The 19,113-nt window shown below is 38.2% G+C and overlaps 1 protein-coding gene across 1 annotated transcript in view; it reads right to left on the bottom strand.

Moving 5' to 3' along the window:
* Positions 1-19,113, bottom strand: part of CAMK4 (calcium/calmodulin dependent protein kinase IV) — a 108,231-nt gene that overhangs the window by 75,872 nt on the left and 13,246 nt on the right. Inside the window, exons 3-4 of the mRNA XM_026865301.1 lie at positions 13,101-13,163; positions 12,388-12,470 (exon numbers count right to left, since the gene is read on the bottom strand). Coding sequence (XP_026721102.1) covers positions 12,388-12,470; positions 13,101-13,163 — 146 coding nt within the window. The remainder of the gene's footprint in view (positions 1-12,387; positions 12,471-13,100; positions 13,164-19,113) is intronic.

The following is a 19,113-nucleotide window of genomic DNA, read 5'->3' as shown; positions in this document are numbered from 1 at the left end:
ATTTACATTTCTCCCTTCATCCAAAATTTTCTAATTTTACAGTAAGGTAACCCAGTATTTGTTCTATCTTATATTATCAAATAGATAAACTGGGGTGGGGTACAGCTTATGTCACATGCAGTTAACTTTCTAGTTTTTCATAAGTCTAGAATCCATCCTTACTGAGAATACAAACCTAATTCTTAATTAATAATAATATAGCAAGTAGAAAACCTAATCTTCTTTAACAGCAATAAATGAAAAAAAAACCCCATAGTTCTTGCTAAAGATGAAAATTAATTTCTAAGGGCCTCTGCTTTAAAAGTAAAATCTGACTATTAGACTTAAAGAAGAGTACAGAGAAAAGATTATCCTATAGTGTAGGTCCTGTAATAATGCTGGGAGATCATGTGTATATCTATTTTTTGCATCCTCCTTGTGATAGTTTACATAAGACAAATGGTAGGTGTGCCAGTTTGCTTTATTATAACAACACTCCTACCTGAGACCAATAAAGTTTCTTTACAAGGATTTTTCAATTTCAGCCTGCAGATTAACTATGACTCATTGCCCTTTTTTCCACAACAGGAAACCTGCGGAATTTTGTTATTATGGACACAAAACCAATTTTTTACACCTAGTTTACAGAATGATCTTTAAGAAAAGCACGGATGAAGGAAGATTAAACCTGCATTGAGAGGACAGAAAGACAGGAACAGAAACAATAGGGAACTAATTAAATAGTCTCTTTGATATACAAATGAAAGAGCCAGGTAGGCCAAAAGAGTGCTGGAGAGAAAAATTGTGAGGAATACAGCACAGAATCCAGAAGAAGGGATAGATAAATGCTTAAAATCAAAGGGAAAAAAAAAGCTTGGAAAACCACTCAATTTGGTGTCACAAACATCCAGGAAATTCAAGACAGAGCTTTGAATATAAGATGACATTCTATATCAAGCAAAAATGTGATGTTGATGAAATAAATACTTCATGTTCTAGCCACATTTGTGTAAAATCACTTTTTCATGCTTGCATGTACACATTCATTGAAAGACATTGATTGTTTACACTTGTACATGGCAAGACACACATCTAAGAGTATGTACTGATGGACACCAAGCTACGCATCTCCTAAAACACTACTTGATTTAATTTTGTTCACATTTGCCAAGCACATGTGAACACAGTTTAGACAAACCCATCTCCTTCTACAAAGAGAGCAGGGAAGTATTTCCCAAAGGTCCCTTCCTCACTCCTCCTTTCCACTACTGCCAGAGATGGAGATGCCCCTTGGGAACAGCTCAGCTTTCTGTGGTTTCCCTGCCTGCCTGCCTGCTTGAAGGATCCAGTCACCCGGTAGAGCCCACCCTGCTGTGCCCTCTGAACCAGAGACTGTGGCCACCCCACCAAAAGCTCTCTCAGGTGCTGTTGCAGCTCAGAGGTGGAAAAGCCTTGTGCTGTCAGGTAATGGAGCTACAAGGATTTTAGTACGGAGCAAAAGCGCCCTCATCATCACACCACCCAACACAGCTGTGGAAATGGTACAATGTATTTCTTGAGATGCATGCGTTCTTATCCACAGCAAGTAGCTGAAACTTGGCAGCTTCCAAGTGATTGTCAAACACATGTATGCATTCAAGTGTTTAATAATTTGCAGTAATGCTTACCAAATTCCATCCAGCCTTTCTAGCACTTCTGTTCCCTCTGAGTACTGCAAGTTCTGTGGCAATACAAATCCTTTAGTTTTGAAGAGTTTAGTGTAGCCTCTACAACAGAAGTGTAACCCTTTGTTACTTACAATGTTTCCATTATGCACCTCTTCATCAGAGCCTGCATCAGCAGATGCATAAATTCTTACTAGCATTTGCCATGCTTTTACAGCCTGCAGTATAATTTGGAAAGACCATGCACTGGATTTTACTCCTTTTAGGACATTCTTCTTAGGACTTGGTACTATGCCTTAATTCACCGCATCTGTATTAAGTCACTGAAAGTGGTGGGCTATCACAGTAGAGAGAGGTATATAATGCCACACTTCCTCTGCAGAAACTTTATTACTGATTGGAAAAAAAATAAGAGTGCATTCATGCTAAACTAAACACATTTGATCTGAAAATCAATGAGAAAAAAGATGGGGAATCCCAACATGTCATTTTACTATCAATTTTCAGAACAGCATTACAATTACATTGATACACAACTTTACAGTTGACTGAAATACCTGCATTTGGGGATTAATGACAAGCACATTAGGCAACAAGCAGAAACAATCAATCTCCTACAAAAAAAACCAAGTGAACATTTCATCACAGAAGGAAAGGACTAGGCTTTGGATTTGATTTTTTAATGAGTAACAAAACAGAGGGCCGTATCTTTCCAAATCCAGCAAGAGAAACAGTGCTAAAAAATGGAATCAAAACCACCCAGCAAATCACTCTGAACAAGCAGGAGGGCACACACCTCTTCATGTAAGACTGCCAATACCTTAAATTCTTGGTCAGCACTGGCTGTTGCCTCAGAAGTGAGACCTCTCATCTGAGACTGAGGAAGGTTTGTACATCCTTCCCCAGGCAGTGCAGCCCACAGAATCACTCCAAGACTTGCACGGAAACACCTCCTGAAACCTGTGATCAAGAGCACCAGGGGGTGGAAGAAGCAACACCGAAGAGGAACCAAATGGTACAAGAAATTTATAATAATAATAATAATAATAATAATAAAAATAATAATAATAATAATAATAATAATAATAATAATAATACCAGCTCCCTGACCCTGAAGCCAAAGTTTTGTTTTTCTTGGGTATGGGAAACCAGTGAGATTATTCCTGCAATTTTAAACACAAGCTGTTCTCGTGACTCCTTGTGATCAAGAGAATTTGAAGTCTTACCCACTTTCACAAACTTACTTCTTCCTCCTCCACACTCTAGTTCTTCTATTCTTAGCTTTACTTCCCTGCTTCCCTCCCACACAGGCCACCCTATCCATCCTCCAGGTTTGCCTGAAATCTAAGCAGGTAAAGGCAGTTTCTTGCCTCCCTTACCTCAGATTGGTAAATGCACATAGTTTTACGTAATCAATCTAAACAGTTACTTTAAAATTTGCAATATTTAGCCATCATCTGATATTGCTAGTATAAATACCATTTCTCTACACTGTGGAGCTGGTTGCATTTCAATATTACGTGAATCTAGAGGTATAATATGTAGCTTGCAAAAGGCCTGCTAAATTTATTTAGCCATCCAAACCAGTAAATTTTTTTTATTGATTTATCAGTTCTCAACATTGTTTCTCTTTCTTTCTTCATGCTATGGCTGTACATGCTTTTTAGATGATCCTTTAAAAATATTGCAATATCAAAAAAAGTCACCCCTGGTTTTAGGGTCATTTTCACTATGCCTCTAGCTGGCTTTTATCCAAAACTCTTGTACCACATCTTAACTGTGGGCATCTTGTTATATCATGTACAGTCTCAGGCAAGATACTGGCCTATATAAATACCTGTTGCAATTCCCGTACATGTTAACGTGTTTTTTTTAAATATTTGGTTCTATACAATGTGTTAACCTAAAATTCTTTGGTTGTCATGGAGATTCTTTTCTGTACATATTCACTTAATGCTTATGTAAATACTTACATTGCATTAAAATGAAATTAAAAGGTAAAGTGAGACTGAAATTTAGCAGAAACAGAAAAGAAAATTACATCACTCTATTCAACAGCAAAAAGGAACAAGGAACAAGGAACACTTTCTCAATGAATGATCCACAGATCTATTGGCTCATATCTGTACCAAGATGATTCCAATTCCTTGTTGCTTTGACGCATTTGTTTAGTTAAAAAGTAATATTTATGCATTTTCCAGTATTGAAGAGCAATAAATATATTTAAAAAGTAGATCAGATTCAGTTTGCTGATTCTCCTGTATTTTGCAACCATTTTCATAATCCAGTGTGGATTAGCTGTTACTCCCATTAATGACTCAAACTGCCTGCCCATGATCCGAAGAATGATAATGAGAAGTACAGAACTGGATTAGGATCTGACTCCAAGTCAAACAAACTAGATGGTTTTCTTCAATACATTGTTTATAAATGAAATGCAGCATTGCAGTAATTCATATTTTCCCCCCATTATTACGTAAGAGACAGTTTTTGATAAATGGGGTATGTGGGAGAATTTAGAGAAAGATTGTGTATTTCTTGTAACTCATTCAAGATAACAAGTTTTGTTTTCCCCCTTTAACTTTCTTTCTACTTCCTACTCAGTATTTCTATAACACCTACAGAACTAGAAAAATCTTACAGGAAAATCAGGAATTATACATTGAAAGACTGAGTAAATAAATGGCCACACCTTCAAAAGCAGCAATCATCCAGGTGTCTGCAGCGAAATTAGTAAGAACAGTTCTGTGCCCAACATTTTTGAAAAGACAGAATCATCTTTCATGAGTGTGAATTTAGCAGACATTTGTAAAAACAAAAGTCTTTGTTTCTAGAGGTTGTGAAACCACAGTGCTCATGAACTAGCAGCTGAAACTTCTCTCTCAGACAAAAGTTTGTGTGTGTAACTGACTCTGTGAGGCAGCATGACAAACTGAATTATTTCAGCATTTCACAGCTTCTGTCTTGTGAGCAAAGGGAGGGGGCAAAGAGAAGAGCTTCGCTGGAAGCTTGCAAAGGGGGCAGTGGCCTGGGAAGAATGAAAGAGCAGCACTGAAGGTTCTGATGAAGCCACCCTGCCAAGAAATGGTGAAGCTTCCATTGGATTTCTTTGTCTAGCTAAAGACACCATGTTGTAAGATGTGGGCATGTGGAAGAAGTTCAATAGACAGTGATTGAGACATAGTAAACACAGCCAGGGACCAAAGATTGCAGAGACTGTGAATATATAGTCCTCCACTGCATGAAATTTTGCTATAAAGAAGGAAGTAGTTACCTTCTTTCTACCTGCTGGGGACGAAGCAGACAGATTTTGGCCAAATTTGCAGAAAGAAAGATTTTCCTAATATTGAAGCTGAATCTAATTCCAGGCTGGAGACTCACTGGAATAGCCTACATAAGAAGATTACAGAGATGTTTAAGAAACAAAACCCAAACCCCTGGGCTTTCAGGGATAGTTGAAGGATGCTGCCTGACCACAGGTGAACAACCTGCCTGCTCCAGCCCTCTATGTCAAGCCTGCACATCTGTACCTGCCATGACATTTTAAACACATTGCCCCAGAGCTCACTCTGGCACAACACTTATTTCCCAGCAAGAGTGAAACAAATGGCCATCAAAGTCTGAAACTGGGCTTAACATACATTGCACTTATATCCCTCTATGTCACAGTTTGCAGGAGTATTCACATTATTATTCAGTCCAGGATTACTTCAGGTTCACTTGTTCCAGTCCTCCTTTGGTGGCCTTGGCACCTCTTACACTGCAGGAATGTGTGATACATTCCTTATTCCAGTGGCTGAAGTTCAACATTGAACTGAGAAATAAATTATCTAAAAAGGATTTGCTTTTCAGGCTTTCATCAAAAAATCAACTTAAGTTATCATTTAGGATAAGCACATTGGTGCTCTGAGTATTTAAGATAACTACTCCTTACTAAAACATTTTGGCTTCCCTTTACACTCTTGTCACAACGTACATTGAAAAAGCGATGAGAAACTAAATGTACAAAGTTCATCCTAAGTGATTTTATAATTTTTGGAAAGATGTTGAATCAAGGCATAGAAGACATCACTAGCTCTTGGGTCAGTCACAGACTTCCTGTATTCATATATGTAGGCTACAGCTATATAGGCTATAGGTATATATACCTCAACTTGTCACCTTCACAGAGCTTTTAAAACCTCTCTGCATTTCAAACAAATATGAAAGCTAAATTTGTTAATAAATGAGGAAATCAGCTAAGGCTCGACCAGCTTCCTATTTAATTTAACAGGTGTTTGCTTCCCAGTTTTTCTGGCATCCAGACCATGTATATCTATATTACAGTGGCGAGGCTGTGGCAGAAAATCAAGAATACACATCAGAGATGTTGTAATCACAAGAGGTCATGGTATTAATAATACCTAACAAACTAAAGAGCTTTACAGGCACTGATGTGTCTTACCTCTAAAAGGCTTGCCCAGTTCCCAGAGTGGGCTAGCACAACACAGGCTGGTTCCAACTAGGACATACCCATGCTAATGATTCCTGCAAAGTCATCTTGAGCAATAACAACAAAAGACAAGAGGACATTTTAAATGAAAATGTTTTAAGTGAAAAGCCTTCCACAGTGGAGTTAAGAACGAAGTAAGCTTTAATGTCACATCAGTTCACATTTAGAGAGCAGCAGGAAGCCAACCAGTACTAATAGTTGCACCATCATCATTGCTTGAGTCATTTAGTCATTTATAAAGCTGCAAGTGTGCTCCCTCTGATGACTGGTGTTTCACCTAATTCTAAGTGCATACATTGACCACATTGTAAGTAGTATTCTATGCACAAACATTTACAAAAAAATAATTTGTATTTTTCATCTTGAAGAGAATATTGTAGTCAGCAGATATTGTCTGACTTTGAGTAAATCTGTCCAGAAAGAGAAAATAAAGCACTGACAACAAAAAAGTCTAAAGGCATTATTACAACCTGTACACAAAGAAAATACTAAACTACTTTGGAAAGGCTATAAATGAGCATTAAAGCATGCTTCTTTAGTCTTAAATTACTTTGTTTTATCATTACTGCAGCTGAAATCAAGAGACACTAAATGAACTATTATGACATCAAGGAGCACTTTTACCAGAACTAATTTGTATGTTGTCTTCTGATTTTGGAGAATATGTCACAGCTGGTGTAGTCATGCCATAGGACTTTTTTTTTTTTTTTTTTTTTTTTTTTTGCCAGTCCTGAGTGAGAGGACTGTAACTTGCTCTTGTGAAATAAGAGTCCAAAGGGCTGCTCTGACCCTAGTTCAGAAGACAGACTGCCACCACATAATGAGACCAGAGCTCAGAAACGAATAGTTTCTATAAGACCTCCACCTTAGTGACTGATTAATTCCTTTACTCTTTTTTAACATCCCTTAGCAATTTTAATTTCCATAAGCAGAAATAAGGTGTGCCTGAAGCCTGGGAAGGCTTCGGGAAATTTTGTCCGTAAGAGGTAATCATTCCTGCATCTCTTAAAAAGGCAAGTTCTTTAGAACAAGTAATTAATATTTTTGTTAATGTATACTCCATAAAAGAAGATAGTATCAGCTTGAATCTATATTTCAGAAGAAATTATATTAAAACTGAAATGGAAATGAGTTGAGACTGTGACTGGTAATTTTAGACAATGTTGGTGCCCTTCATAGTAAGATGAAGGAAGAAACAGAAGAGTTTGTGGTTAAGGTGCCAAAATACAGACAAGGAGAACATATGGACTGGCATTATCATTTGAAGGTAAAAAAAGGAAGAGACTAACAAAAACTACTGTTATCAATCCACAGGTATTCTGACTAAGATAAAGTTAGAGTTGATATTTTTTTCTGGAATTTGTATTTGAAAGAGTGATATATTGGTGATTCTGCTGAAAGGCAATAGATATGAATAAAATGTGAATGGAAAAAAGGTTAGTCCATAAAAGACAGATAGCAGACTTACTGTGCTGCAAGACCTATTACTGCCTGTAACAATAAAGAGCTTAATTGATAGAAGCAAAACCAGATCAACAAAATGACCAAGAACATGATGAAATATACCATACAATAGAAAAGAAAGTAAAAATTAACAGTACCAAGAAATTACATTTAAGTAAAGAACAACAAAGGGACAGAGGGCAAATGGAAGAGGCAAGAGAAGAACCTAACTGAAGCAAGCTTAAGAAGAATCATCATTATCCTAAAAGGGAAGAACTATAAAGAAAATTGGAGAGGTAATAATCAAATGGGTTAACACAAAATAAGTGAGGCCACTGGCTACTTATGTAATAAAATCTTTGAACAGTGTAAGGTTTACTGATTATTAATAAAAATGTATTTTAAAAGCCACTAGTTTGACAATTTGCCTATATAAATGAGATTAATCTGTTGGGTTTTTTTCCAGGAAAACTACATCAATTTTTGCGGTGTCAATCAATTCTACATTCCCTTATGGTCACTGCATTTAAACTTTTTTTTTTTTTTTTTCTACCATGATCCTCAATTGAATTTAAATGCTTGATTCCATTTATTTGAGCTCAAATTCAGTCCCATCTATCTGAAAGCACCTAAATGGTTAACTGCATCAGCTCTGTCTCTGGCCTTCTCCTGTTAAATGGAGAAGAGCTGAAATGGAGAGAAGCTTTCCGACTATAAATTTGCCTTTAGAAATCATCCACATAAGGTAATACTTCATTCTGTATGCATGATATGATATCATTGAAAAACCTAATAAACTCAAATTTTATTATGTATTTCCATCACTCAAATTTCTCAAGTAAAAGATGTGTCTATGGTCTCAACTATGGCTCTCAACACTTTTCATAAGAAGATGAGGTGAGAAGGAAGATTCAAGAGATGGATGAAATTTGACCTTTGCCTGCCACTTTGCTGCCAGTCCTGAAATTTCCGATTCACAAGTGTAGTGGCAACATGGTCCTTTAAAGACTGTTCAAATGTTAGAGTGATCACTACACCATGCATTTAAACATCTGTGCTGATTTTGGGTGTTTTTCAACTGGCTCCTGCCTCAGTGAGGCATGGTGTGATGGCAGTCTGCTCTCATTATCATGGCAGTGTGAGAAACACGGTTGTGTGCTGTTGGGCACACTGCTGCTGGGACAGTTGGAGCTATAACAGTGGGTCATCCCTCAGGACTCTGTCAAAACACTGCTGGTTTGATGCACTTCAACCATGCATGTCTGTTTTAAACATAAAGGAATGAAAGAGGAGGGCCAAGCAAATGTCGGTGTCATACATGGCAGCACTGTGCTGGAGACATGGGATCTGGAAAGAACTAGAATATCAGGTAATACTGACCTACTGCAGTTTTCTCTATATCTTGGTCAGTTTGTCCATTGGTCTGTCTTAATTCAAAAGCTCTTTGTCACTGGTCACTTACTGGATCGGCAAAAACCATGATGAAAATGGGCAACAAATATTCTAATTTACAGAAACTTTTCCAATTTAGTGTAGTTATATTTGTTGTGTTTAGGATGGTGGAATATTATATGTCAGGGTGTCACCTACAATGTGATTTATGAAGTCTGGAAAACAGATTTCTTTTTAAAAATGCAACCAAACCCAACCTGATTTGAGTTCTGTTAATTCAGATGTATAACAGATACTTTCCTTTGAATTTATCTCCTTTTGAGTAACACAACTGAAAACTTGCCATGAGAACAATCACAGCTCTCCCTCCACATCTGACACAATCCCATTGCCCAGCAGGAGATTTTCCAAGGTTGTTTTGCTTTCTCCTGGGATGGAAGTCATGCAGGAACAGAGGGAAGAGTGCACAAGACCCCTCTGTAAATCAGGACATTTCCTTCATGAACAATAAAAAAATGTACGGATTGAAAAGATTAATCATGAGAGGCAGAAAAGCTAAATTCTGTCCTCAGATGGAAAGCTAATTTACCCTCACTAAAACTCAGAGGGCAGCCATGTATAGCACATTGCAAAGTGTTAATCCATCAGCCCAGCTGAAAGAGAGGAAAGAGAAAACTAATGCTTAATTGGAGTGATTAGCACAAAACATCTTGGCTGCATATTTCTATTTTTTTTGGTTCAAGATTGAAAAGTGAAGTAATACTCCTATTACTATCTTAACAGCTGGAAACAGCTTTTCATGTTTTTTTTTTTTTTTTTATTGTTTTTGTTTTTGTTTTTGTTTTTGTTTTTTTTTCCACTGGTTGTTTTTTTTTTCCAAAAACAGATCAGAGAGGACCATATTGCCAAAGTTTCCACTTCCATTGTATATGGAGTAAAGGAGGATGCTGAATTCAGACCTCCATTAGTGCTCTTTTGTAGCATCACAAGGGGGCACCACAATTCTAGTAAGTGACTAAATGACTTTGCTTCTTGTCAGGCAATGCCAGTTAGCCCATCTTAACCAAACTACTGGATTAAGCATACAATTTTGGGGAAAGATCAATCTTAGAACTCAAATCGCATAATCACTGCTGAGTACAGATTACAGAATGCTGAAAACATCATAATATTAAATCCTAGTTTCATCAAATAATGCTGTTCCCCATCCTGGATTCCATGGAGTCTTTTATCTTCAGTTCTACACACTGATGGTCGCTCAGGAACCAACCATTTCACTGGCATATTTGTGTTTTCCCTTTGCAAACTCTTCTCACTACAGGCTCCTGTAGAGTATCCAGCCTTCCTGAAAGGCATCCAATCTGAAACCACGTGGATATATAAAAGGCTATGTTAAAGTTAAGACATCTTGTGTAGGGTCCTCTATCTCAGAACTGGGCACTCGCTTGTTTTAATTTACAGCACATTTCTCCTGTTTGCTTTGTCTGAGTACAGAGAGAGTACACACCTTTCTTCTGTTGAATTGAAGATGCTGATTTTGTTGTTACTGCGGTTTGAACCCAGTCGGCAGCCAATTGCCATGTGGCCAGCCATTCACCTTCCCCCTTCCTGCTCCCCGGTGAAATAGGGGAGGGACAAAAAGAGGAAAATTCGTAGGTTGAATATAAGAAAAAGAATTTACTAATAGTAACAAGGAACAACTGACAAATGTAAACTCAAAACAAGAAAAATGCAGCAGTGGCTTACCGACCGTGGCGACCGCCCCCCACAGCAGCAACCCGACTGCACCAGGAAAGTCACACCATGCCGCCACAGAAAACAAAACAGAATGCACCAGAGAGAGCCTGTGTCCACCTATATACACTGATCATGATGTCACATGATATGGAATATTCCAGTGATCCATTGGTACCCGGCCCTCTAGCTGTGCTCCCTCTCAGCCCAAGGAAAGTTAACTCTATCCTGGCCAAAACCAGGATTATTGTTCAGAAATAGTTCTTCACAAGGTTGTAGTTATGACCAAGGGACAGGGAAGGGATCTGACCCCTGTACTCGGCACTGGTGAGGCCGCACCTCGATTCCTGTGTTCATTTTTGAGCCCCTCACTACAAAAAGGACTTTGAATGACTCGAGCGTGTCCAGAGAAGGGCAATGAAGCTGGTGCAGGGTCTGGAGCACAGGTCGTATGAGGAGCAGCTGAGGGAACTGGGGGTGTTTAGTCTGGAGAAGAGGAGGCTGAGGGGAGACCTCATCGCCCTCTACAGCTCCCTGAAAGGAGGGTGCAGAGAGCTAGGGATGAGTGTCTTCAACCAAATAGTAAACGATAGGACAATTAATGGCCTCAAGTTGCACCAGGGAAGGTTTAGACTGGATATTAGGCAGCATTTCTTTCCAGAAGGGGTTGTTAGGTGTTGGAATGTGCTGCCCAGTGCAGTGGTGGAGTCCCCATCCCTGGAGGTGTTTAAGAGTCAGGTTGACATAGCACTGAGGGATATGGTGTGGTTGGGAACTGTCAGTGTTAGGTCAATGGTTGGACTGGATGATCTTCAAGGTGATTCTGTGATTCTGTGACCATGGCACAAAAATGTATGCTTTTGTTTTCTCAAGTCAAAGATACTTTCAGACCGAGTCTTTGATGCATATTTCTGTAACAGTCCTCTAAAATACTAAACGTTAATTACAGAAGGAAGATCAAACAACCTGCCTTTACATGAGCTGGAAGTCACCAGTGACAGTGAAATAATTGATTTACTTAAGCCAGTATCAAATGCTTTTCGTATCTTCTCTTGCTCTAAAAAACCCAACCCCCTACCAGTAAAATATCACCCCAACACTACTATAGAATTATTTTGCTTTATGAATATGCACCTACATCACAAGCATGCACAGCTTTATGAGAATACCTTCAGAACTCAATAGATGTCTTGCAGAACCTTTGTAACAAAACCAGAGGTTTTACAAATACAGTGAATACCAAAGAGAATTTCTTGCTATGCTGCTTACCAAATTTTTACCTGATATAACACTATCTTCCTGGCAGACTGCCTGTCACCTACCATATTTTATGATGACTTGTCAATGTGATTTTATCAGTTTTTCCTGGTTTTTGTCTGCTCTAGCACACTCTCATAGTATGCACCTCCCGAGCACCTTCCTTCAGTAGTGTGTGTTCTCTAGAATTTACTGACAATTTCCTTAATTTCCAACACATATATAATTAAAAAAAAAAATCTCCTGATAATCACATTTCCAAACACATTTTTAAGCCAATTTCTTCAGTTGTTTACTCATGTGAATAAACCACATGCTGATGAAATAATTCTAGTAATTACTAACACAGTATTATGTGCAGAGAAGAAATCTGGACTGTAACACCCCTGGGGAAGGTACTGAGTGAGGTGCATACACGTAACTTACCTGTCAAATAGTTCTCCACCTGTGACCAATTCCAGAACAAGACTGATTTCTGTAGGTGTCTCAAATATCTCCTTCAGCTTTATCTGGTAAAAGATAACAAAAAGGATTCACTTTGCTTACTTCTCTTCTTGTTGAGTATAGCACAGAGCCAACAGTGGGAAACAGGCCACAGTCAATAAAGCAGAGGATGGTACCAACTGAAGCTGGTGCAACATTTACCTTGCAGCTGAGCAAATTATTATGCATGTTCTCTCCCACTCCCCTTTTTGTTGCTAGCTTTATCCCCTTTGGATTCCCTTTTTTGTTATTATTTTCATACTTCTCATATCTCAGCAACCTCTATCCAACACAGGAGTTTAAGATGTTGCTTTTGTTTGTGCTTATCAACACCTGTCTGCCAGTCTTTCAGAGTAAATGAATGACCTTCCCCACCTTCAAGGACTAGACAACACCAACTTCCCCTTTCATTTATAGAACTATACAAGTTTCTCACTCAAATCTCTCAGAGCATCAATAATTTATTTTAAAGTGTAAGTATAATTCAACAGTCTTCCACAACAAACTGCTAATGGACTTTTGAGGAAAACCCAAAGCTTTATTCAGAACTCTCCCAAGTCTGTGCAGGTGAACTACAACAGTCATCTCTCAGGACCAGAAAGAATTCAAAAAAATAAAGAAACAAACATGGAGTGAAAGTACAAAGCTAAACTTACAATGTTTGGATGTGAAAGGCGAAGAAGAACTCCAATTTCTGTGCGGACAATTTTCTTGTCTACCTGGTTAAAAGGGGGGAGGGAAAAAGTGATAAATTTATTTTTATGTTCATCATAGAAACTTCTAAATGCATTACAGGAAAATATGTGTGAACAGCATTTCTAGATCTCCTAGGAGAATAAGCTGATTGAGACACACAAGTCAAACAACTGTAAGGACTAATCTTCCTTAAACATGAGAAAGATACTATAACAGAAAAACACTGGCATCTAGCAAAATGATTAGAAATGTATATGTAAGTCACACAAGAAGTAGAATATAGGAAAGACATATGGAAAAGGTGATAAAAGTCCTATTTTTACTCAAGTTCTGACCTTCTCTATCACTACTTATGTTGGTTCAGTTTATGACAGGATAGCTTCTTTTTGACCCACTGTTCAGCTGCTGTACTGGAAAAAGGTTTCTGCACATAGGACACGCACATCAAAGCAGTGTAAAATACTGGTTAGAACAAAAGAGTTATGCAAAGGTCAAACATCTCCAGCTGCAGGCAGGGTTATGAGGTTTAACTTCAAAATGCTTCAGATACATCTAATAGAATGGTCTATTAATTCAAAAGACTATCTGCTTGGCTAAAACCTCTGCAAGGACTAGCCCTTACCTTCTCAAATTGCAGTCTTTAACAATTCAGACACAACCTATGTCCTGTTGGGGGACACACTGGTCATTTCTCACAGGCAATGCGGACTTAGGGAGTATTTGACTCAGGAAAGACAACTGCAGATCTCCCAGATCTTGAATGTTTAAGCAAGCAAGGAAGGAAAATGCTCCTAAACAAATTATGCATGCTTTTATGTTGCTAAGGTAATTAAAACATTTATGAAGAAACTATCTATCTGGTTTGCAAATATTCTCACAGAATCTAGAGAAATCCTACACTGATGACAATTATAAACGTATTTTTTTTCTATGGCAGTTTTCATCTGAAATTATAATCAGCAAGTTAAGTCGCATCCACACTGATGACACAGATGATGCCAAGCAGAACATTTTGAGGGGGAGTTGTGTGGACTTTTTTAGTGGAGGCTTTTATCAAACACAAGTTTTGGGTTTGAGTTTGTTTTTTTACATCATATGGGAAATGAACAGTCATAATACATAACCTTTAAAATGGACATAAAACTACCTTTGAATTCTTAGTGTGGAAGACACACGCTTAAAAAACAAACCGTTGTTTAATCACTTGAAGGAGAGATTTACTTCTCAGTATTTTATTTTTTCCAGCAACAACAAAATCCAACTACCAGTCACATTCAGAACTACATGATAGGCAGAATTTGATTCTCCCCTTGTGTCAATTAGGAATGATTTCAGGTTAGTAATGTCACAGTGCTCTGACAGTGGAGTAAACGAGTGGAGAACTAGAGCCCTTAGGGATTTCTTGAAACCTACTGGCATTTAACCTCTTTTAGTGGCTCTGCCAGAAAGCAAAATGAAAGAATGAAAAAAAACCCCACCTTTGGGCAGATTTAGTGCATGTGAGAAACAGCAGAAAACAAAAATCAAAGAGGAATGAAATATTCTGTTATCCAAACACCTAACTGGAGATAAAAATCATGGCCAATAACTAAATATTCACAGGTAAACCTGGTCTAGGATCAAACACAGGACCTTTATGCTCTGTGACCATCACAGCCTTTCTGAAGTTTATTGCTTTCTACTCTGAACACAAGTGTTTCTTTGCTCTTGCCTGCTACATAAATACTGAGCAGCAGGTTTGAAGAATGGTATCCTGTGTAGTTTTATAAAATGCTGTAAGCACCAGACTGTGGTCTTACTCTGTTTCAACATTCCCTTGGCATCAGTGATGTTATTCAACTCTGGGTTACTTTTGTGAGTGCAAATAGGGGCTCCAAAGCCTAGTGCTGGGTAGTACGAGGCTCTTGATGATCCAGAGAGCAATAAATTTCTGGACTGTTTTCATATGCTTTGCACCTTAGGATCAGAAAAATTAATGTATAATATTGCATGGACAGTCATTTCCCCAGGAGAGCTGTTTAGACTGAGCAATTTACCTTATCCAAAAACACCACTACAAACTGAACAACCTACAGTTTATTCTCTGCAGTTCTGAAAATGTTTGTGGATCAAACATGCCTGGCAAAGAGCATGGAAGAGGCTGTCTAAAGAAGCATCTCTAAAGATGCTTCCTTTTGACACTGAGTAGTTACAACTGAGGAACAATAGAGGCCGTCCCCTCATCTTGTGGGTGGCAACAAATTAAGTGAAAAAGTGAACTGAGACTCAGTTTCAGGTCCTTGCTTTCTTAGACATTTACTCTGCAACCATAGGTGAGTCTACCTACACTTACACTAATTGTGTACCAGGTTGTGCAAATGACTGGTTAGCTGATTTAACACTGGTGTGATTTTACTGAGATGTATTTTCTGTTTGCAAACTTTAAATTGCAAGCAATCAAGAGTCATTTGCTGTGATAGGCCTATGAAGCAGCATTCTGCTCTAGTACATCTGCATCAATTTGAGAAGTCATTTGCCAGGTAATCCTGAAATGGTTATTTATTAGTTTTTCACAATTGACCCTAGGTATAAAGATGTCACCGCCCATAGACCAAAAAAAATTCAAAGTTGCTAGTAATTATTAAACCCCACATCTATATGCGTCCATGGCTTACTTGTGGTGACATTCATATGAAACGCTAAAATGCAGCAAATCTGCAAGAACTGCTTGTAGGTGAAATGCAGTCTTGCCTTGCGCTGTGGCTTGCAGTGCTCAACAGTACACTTTAAGCAAACAGGAGCTGTGACTGTAGCACAGGTAAGTATCTGCATGCTGGCTTTAATCTAACTAGATAAAGTACCTGCAGCAGCAAGGATGCAGGGACCTGAACCTGGGAGCCAGAGGCAGTCCCAGAACCCAGTGTGCTAAACTGAAACATCTATACATCTATGTCTACTGCAACTGGACACATGGCTTTGTTGTGTTACGCAACATCACCACACAAATGTTAGCATGTTGTGTGCACTCAAAACTACAATCTTATGTCCTGTTCACAGACAGACAGACAAAGGATTAACAGCATTAACAGAGTATTTCACACAACCAAGGCCCAGGAAGTTAGGACACGATCTGCAAATGTGGATGAATGAAATTATCCACCTCCTTGATTTATATTAAAACTTTTACATTAGAAAGGTAATTATTCCTAAGTTACTCCTCGGTATCTTATCTCTCCAGTTATTTCACTTCTCTAGAATTACGCATTTATCTATTTTAATAGTTACATGTCTGCAAACACCTTGTGTTTGAAATTTGATACTCGTTATGCAGTGAAGTAGCAATAGGTCTACCATCAGTCTATTTCTGATTTATAAATTTCAGACTATTTTCACAAGGGAGGTCTGGAAAATTCCCTAATGAAAGCTGAGATTCTTCCATGTTTCCATGCCCTGAGACAGTGAGATGGATTGATACTACAAACCTCTGAGATGTAAAACTGTTGCTCCTATCCAAATTAAATGAAAAAAAGATAAAATGAACTGCCACTGTAAACAGATTAATCCAGCTGCTGCTTTGCATTATATATGCCATCCTGAAAGCAGGTGGCCAACAGATGCACATAGCCCTCCAATTTAGTAGAGAGCAACAAGCAGAGCACATTCTTCATGCTGCAAGTCCTGTCTCTGCTGCCCTCCTTCCCCAGGGTGCTCTGAACAAGGTATATCTGGCCAAGTGTGATCACCATGCAGGTTGGGTGACAGTGCTGTGCCCAGGCAAATGGTGAAGCAGTCAATGCATATGGCTCTTGAGGAGCTTCACAGCACTGTCCACCTCAGGGAGTCTGTTCACCCCAGTTCTGCACAGCTCCTTATTTAATATCCCACTTATTGACTCACAAGAACACCTCTAATTTGAGCAATGAATGCCTTATCAAACCAGCAAGTCAGGCTCTGAGCATGTATTTCTCTGCACTTACGGTGAGCATGTTGCAAATCACTGGCTTGCCACCACACTCCATGAGAAGTGCTTCCAAGTAACAATTTTTATGTTCATCCCAGCTAAACTGCTCTGGACCCTAACTCTTTCTGTATGGACTCAGTTGCTAATTACCATTTATAACTTTGCCATTATTTTGTCTTCTCACAGTTAAGCTGAAATATTAAAACCTATACATAGACTACCCACAAGCAGAGCTGCAGAGCTGCAAATTCTCTGGTGGTCTAAAATGTTCCTAAATGTTACAACTACACAAAGGGCTGCTGGGTTACCCTGATTCTCTTGAAAGGTTTCAAGAAAAAAATAAATTAACTTGAATTTAAAGATTCATTTTAAATAAATCTTCACAAGAAGGAGATTCAAAGTACATATTTTATATACAGTTTTAGGTTTTGCTTTCTAATCTTAGAGTGTCCTGAGTAACAGAAATTCCAGTTTCTGCCCAGTTTATACATAGAATATCTTCTCAGAATGTCTTTCAAGTCAAGACTTCAAGATTAAAACACTCTAAATAAGACTTCTGAATGTGTTTTTTTCATCTGTATCAAAGCTGGATAGTACTGCTGAAATCATGCTGGTCTATGTATCAGTGCAAGATAGGATATCAGTCTTCACCATAAGTGATAAAGAATCTTGGGTCATACAAAAACGTGGTATGACAGAGAAATCCCAGAACAAATGAAAATAGATGCTTTATGTGTGACTCAGTCTCTCTGAGTTACTCTGGTGTAATTCAGTAACCAGCATAGCAGTCAACAGTGCATAAACGCAGAATTAAAAAAAGCTGACCCTTCTGAATGAAATAATACTTCTTTGTTCCAACTAGGGTATTTATTTAACACCTGCTTCAGGTGATTTGATTCTTTGTGTGACCTTTTTTTTGAATGAAAGTAAGAGCTTCTTAAGCAAAGAATTCCTTCTATGTTTTAGGGACTGTTCTTGCTGGGACACTGCTTGACATTCTCAGAAAGGTCAGCAGCTCTCTCTTTGTATGGGAGCAACATTTGTACTCCTAATGGATTAATATTAGCTTAAAAAAAAGTTCAAAATCATCTTTTTTGTATTTTGAGCTTGATAGACAATTCTGGCTCTATCTTCATTCAAACTGAACATGAGGTGTCTGAAGAACATAACAATACAATAAAGCACAGAGTTAATTGCACAGCCCTGCAGTATCTTCCATAAATCAGCAGGGAGTTTTCACTCAGTAGGTTACTGAGAATTTTTATTTTCAGCCTCCATAAGTAAACTGTATTATTAATGCAAAGTAAATAGACTGTTCATTATTAGAACAACTATTTTCTGTGAACATGTCCACATTTCCAATTTGCAGTTATAATCCTTCAATTGATGCATATTCTTCAGACTGAACACACTTGCATGGAACCTCTGCAAGTTACATCAGTGTGCTTGCATTTGTCCTGTTAGGTGCCTAAAACTCTGCTTGTACATGCAAACCTCCTTGCTGCAAATACAGATCAGCTGGGCTTGTACAAGCATATGCTTTTAAAAAATGAAAGAGAAATGCACTGTCTGCATACAGTACTTAAAGTACTTACAGTGCTTAAATGTAAATTGTTCCATCAAAGAAGCAATACTTTCATTTCTCAAAAAGCACAGTACATTTGCAAGAAAACCATCAGATTGGTAGAGATGATTTGTGGGATTGTATGGACTTCAGCACAGTAAAGCACGTGCTGATATATCTCTTGCAATATACAGTTTCAATGGTAAAGCTGATCAGATGCAGGTAATATTCCCCAAAGACACACAAGCCTTTGTGAACATGTTCTACTGCTCACCCATATTAACGTGGTTGCATCACTAAAGCGTGAGGGATGGGTCCAAAGGCACTTAAATCTTGCACAACACTGGTCATTTGCAATAATACATTTTATGTCTGAGTTCAAAACAAGTTACATGTTAATTAGAAAAGGCCTTATTATATGCTATGGTCTAACTATCTGACTAATTTAGTTGTTATTTACACTCCTGAC

Source organism: Athene cunicularia (genome assembly GCF_003259725.1).
Source record: "Athene cunicularia isolate RWA chromosome Z unlocalized genomic scaffold, athCun1 chrZ_part1, whole genome shotgun sequence".
Taxonomy (NCBI): Eukaryota; Metazoa; Chordata; class Aves; order Strigiformes; family Strigidae; genus Athene; species Athene cunicularia.
Note: the sequence above shows the minus strand (reverse complement) of the source record. Positions and strands in the feature narration are given on the sequence as shown.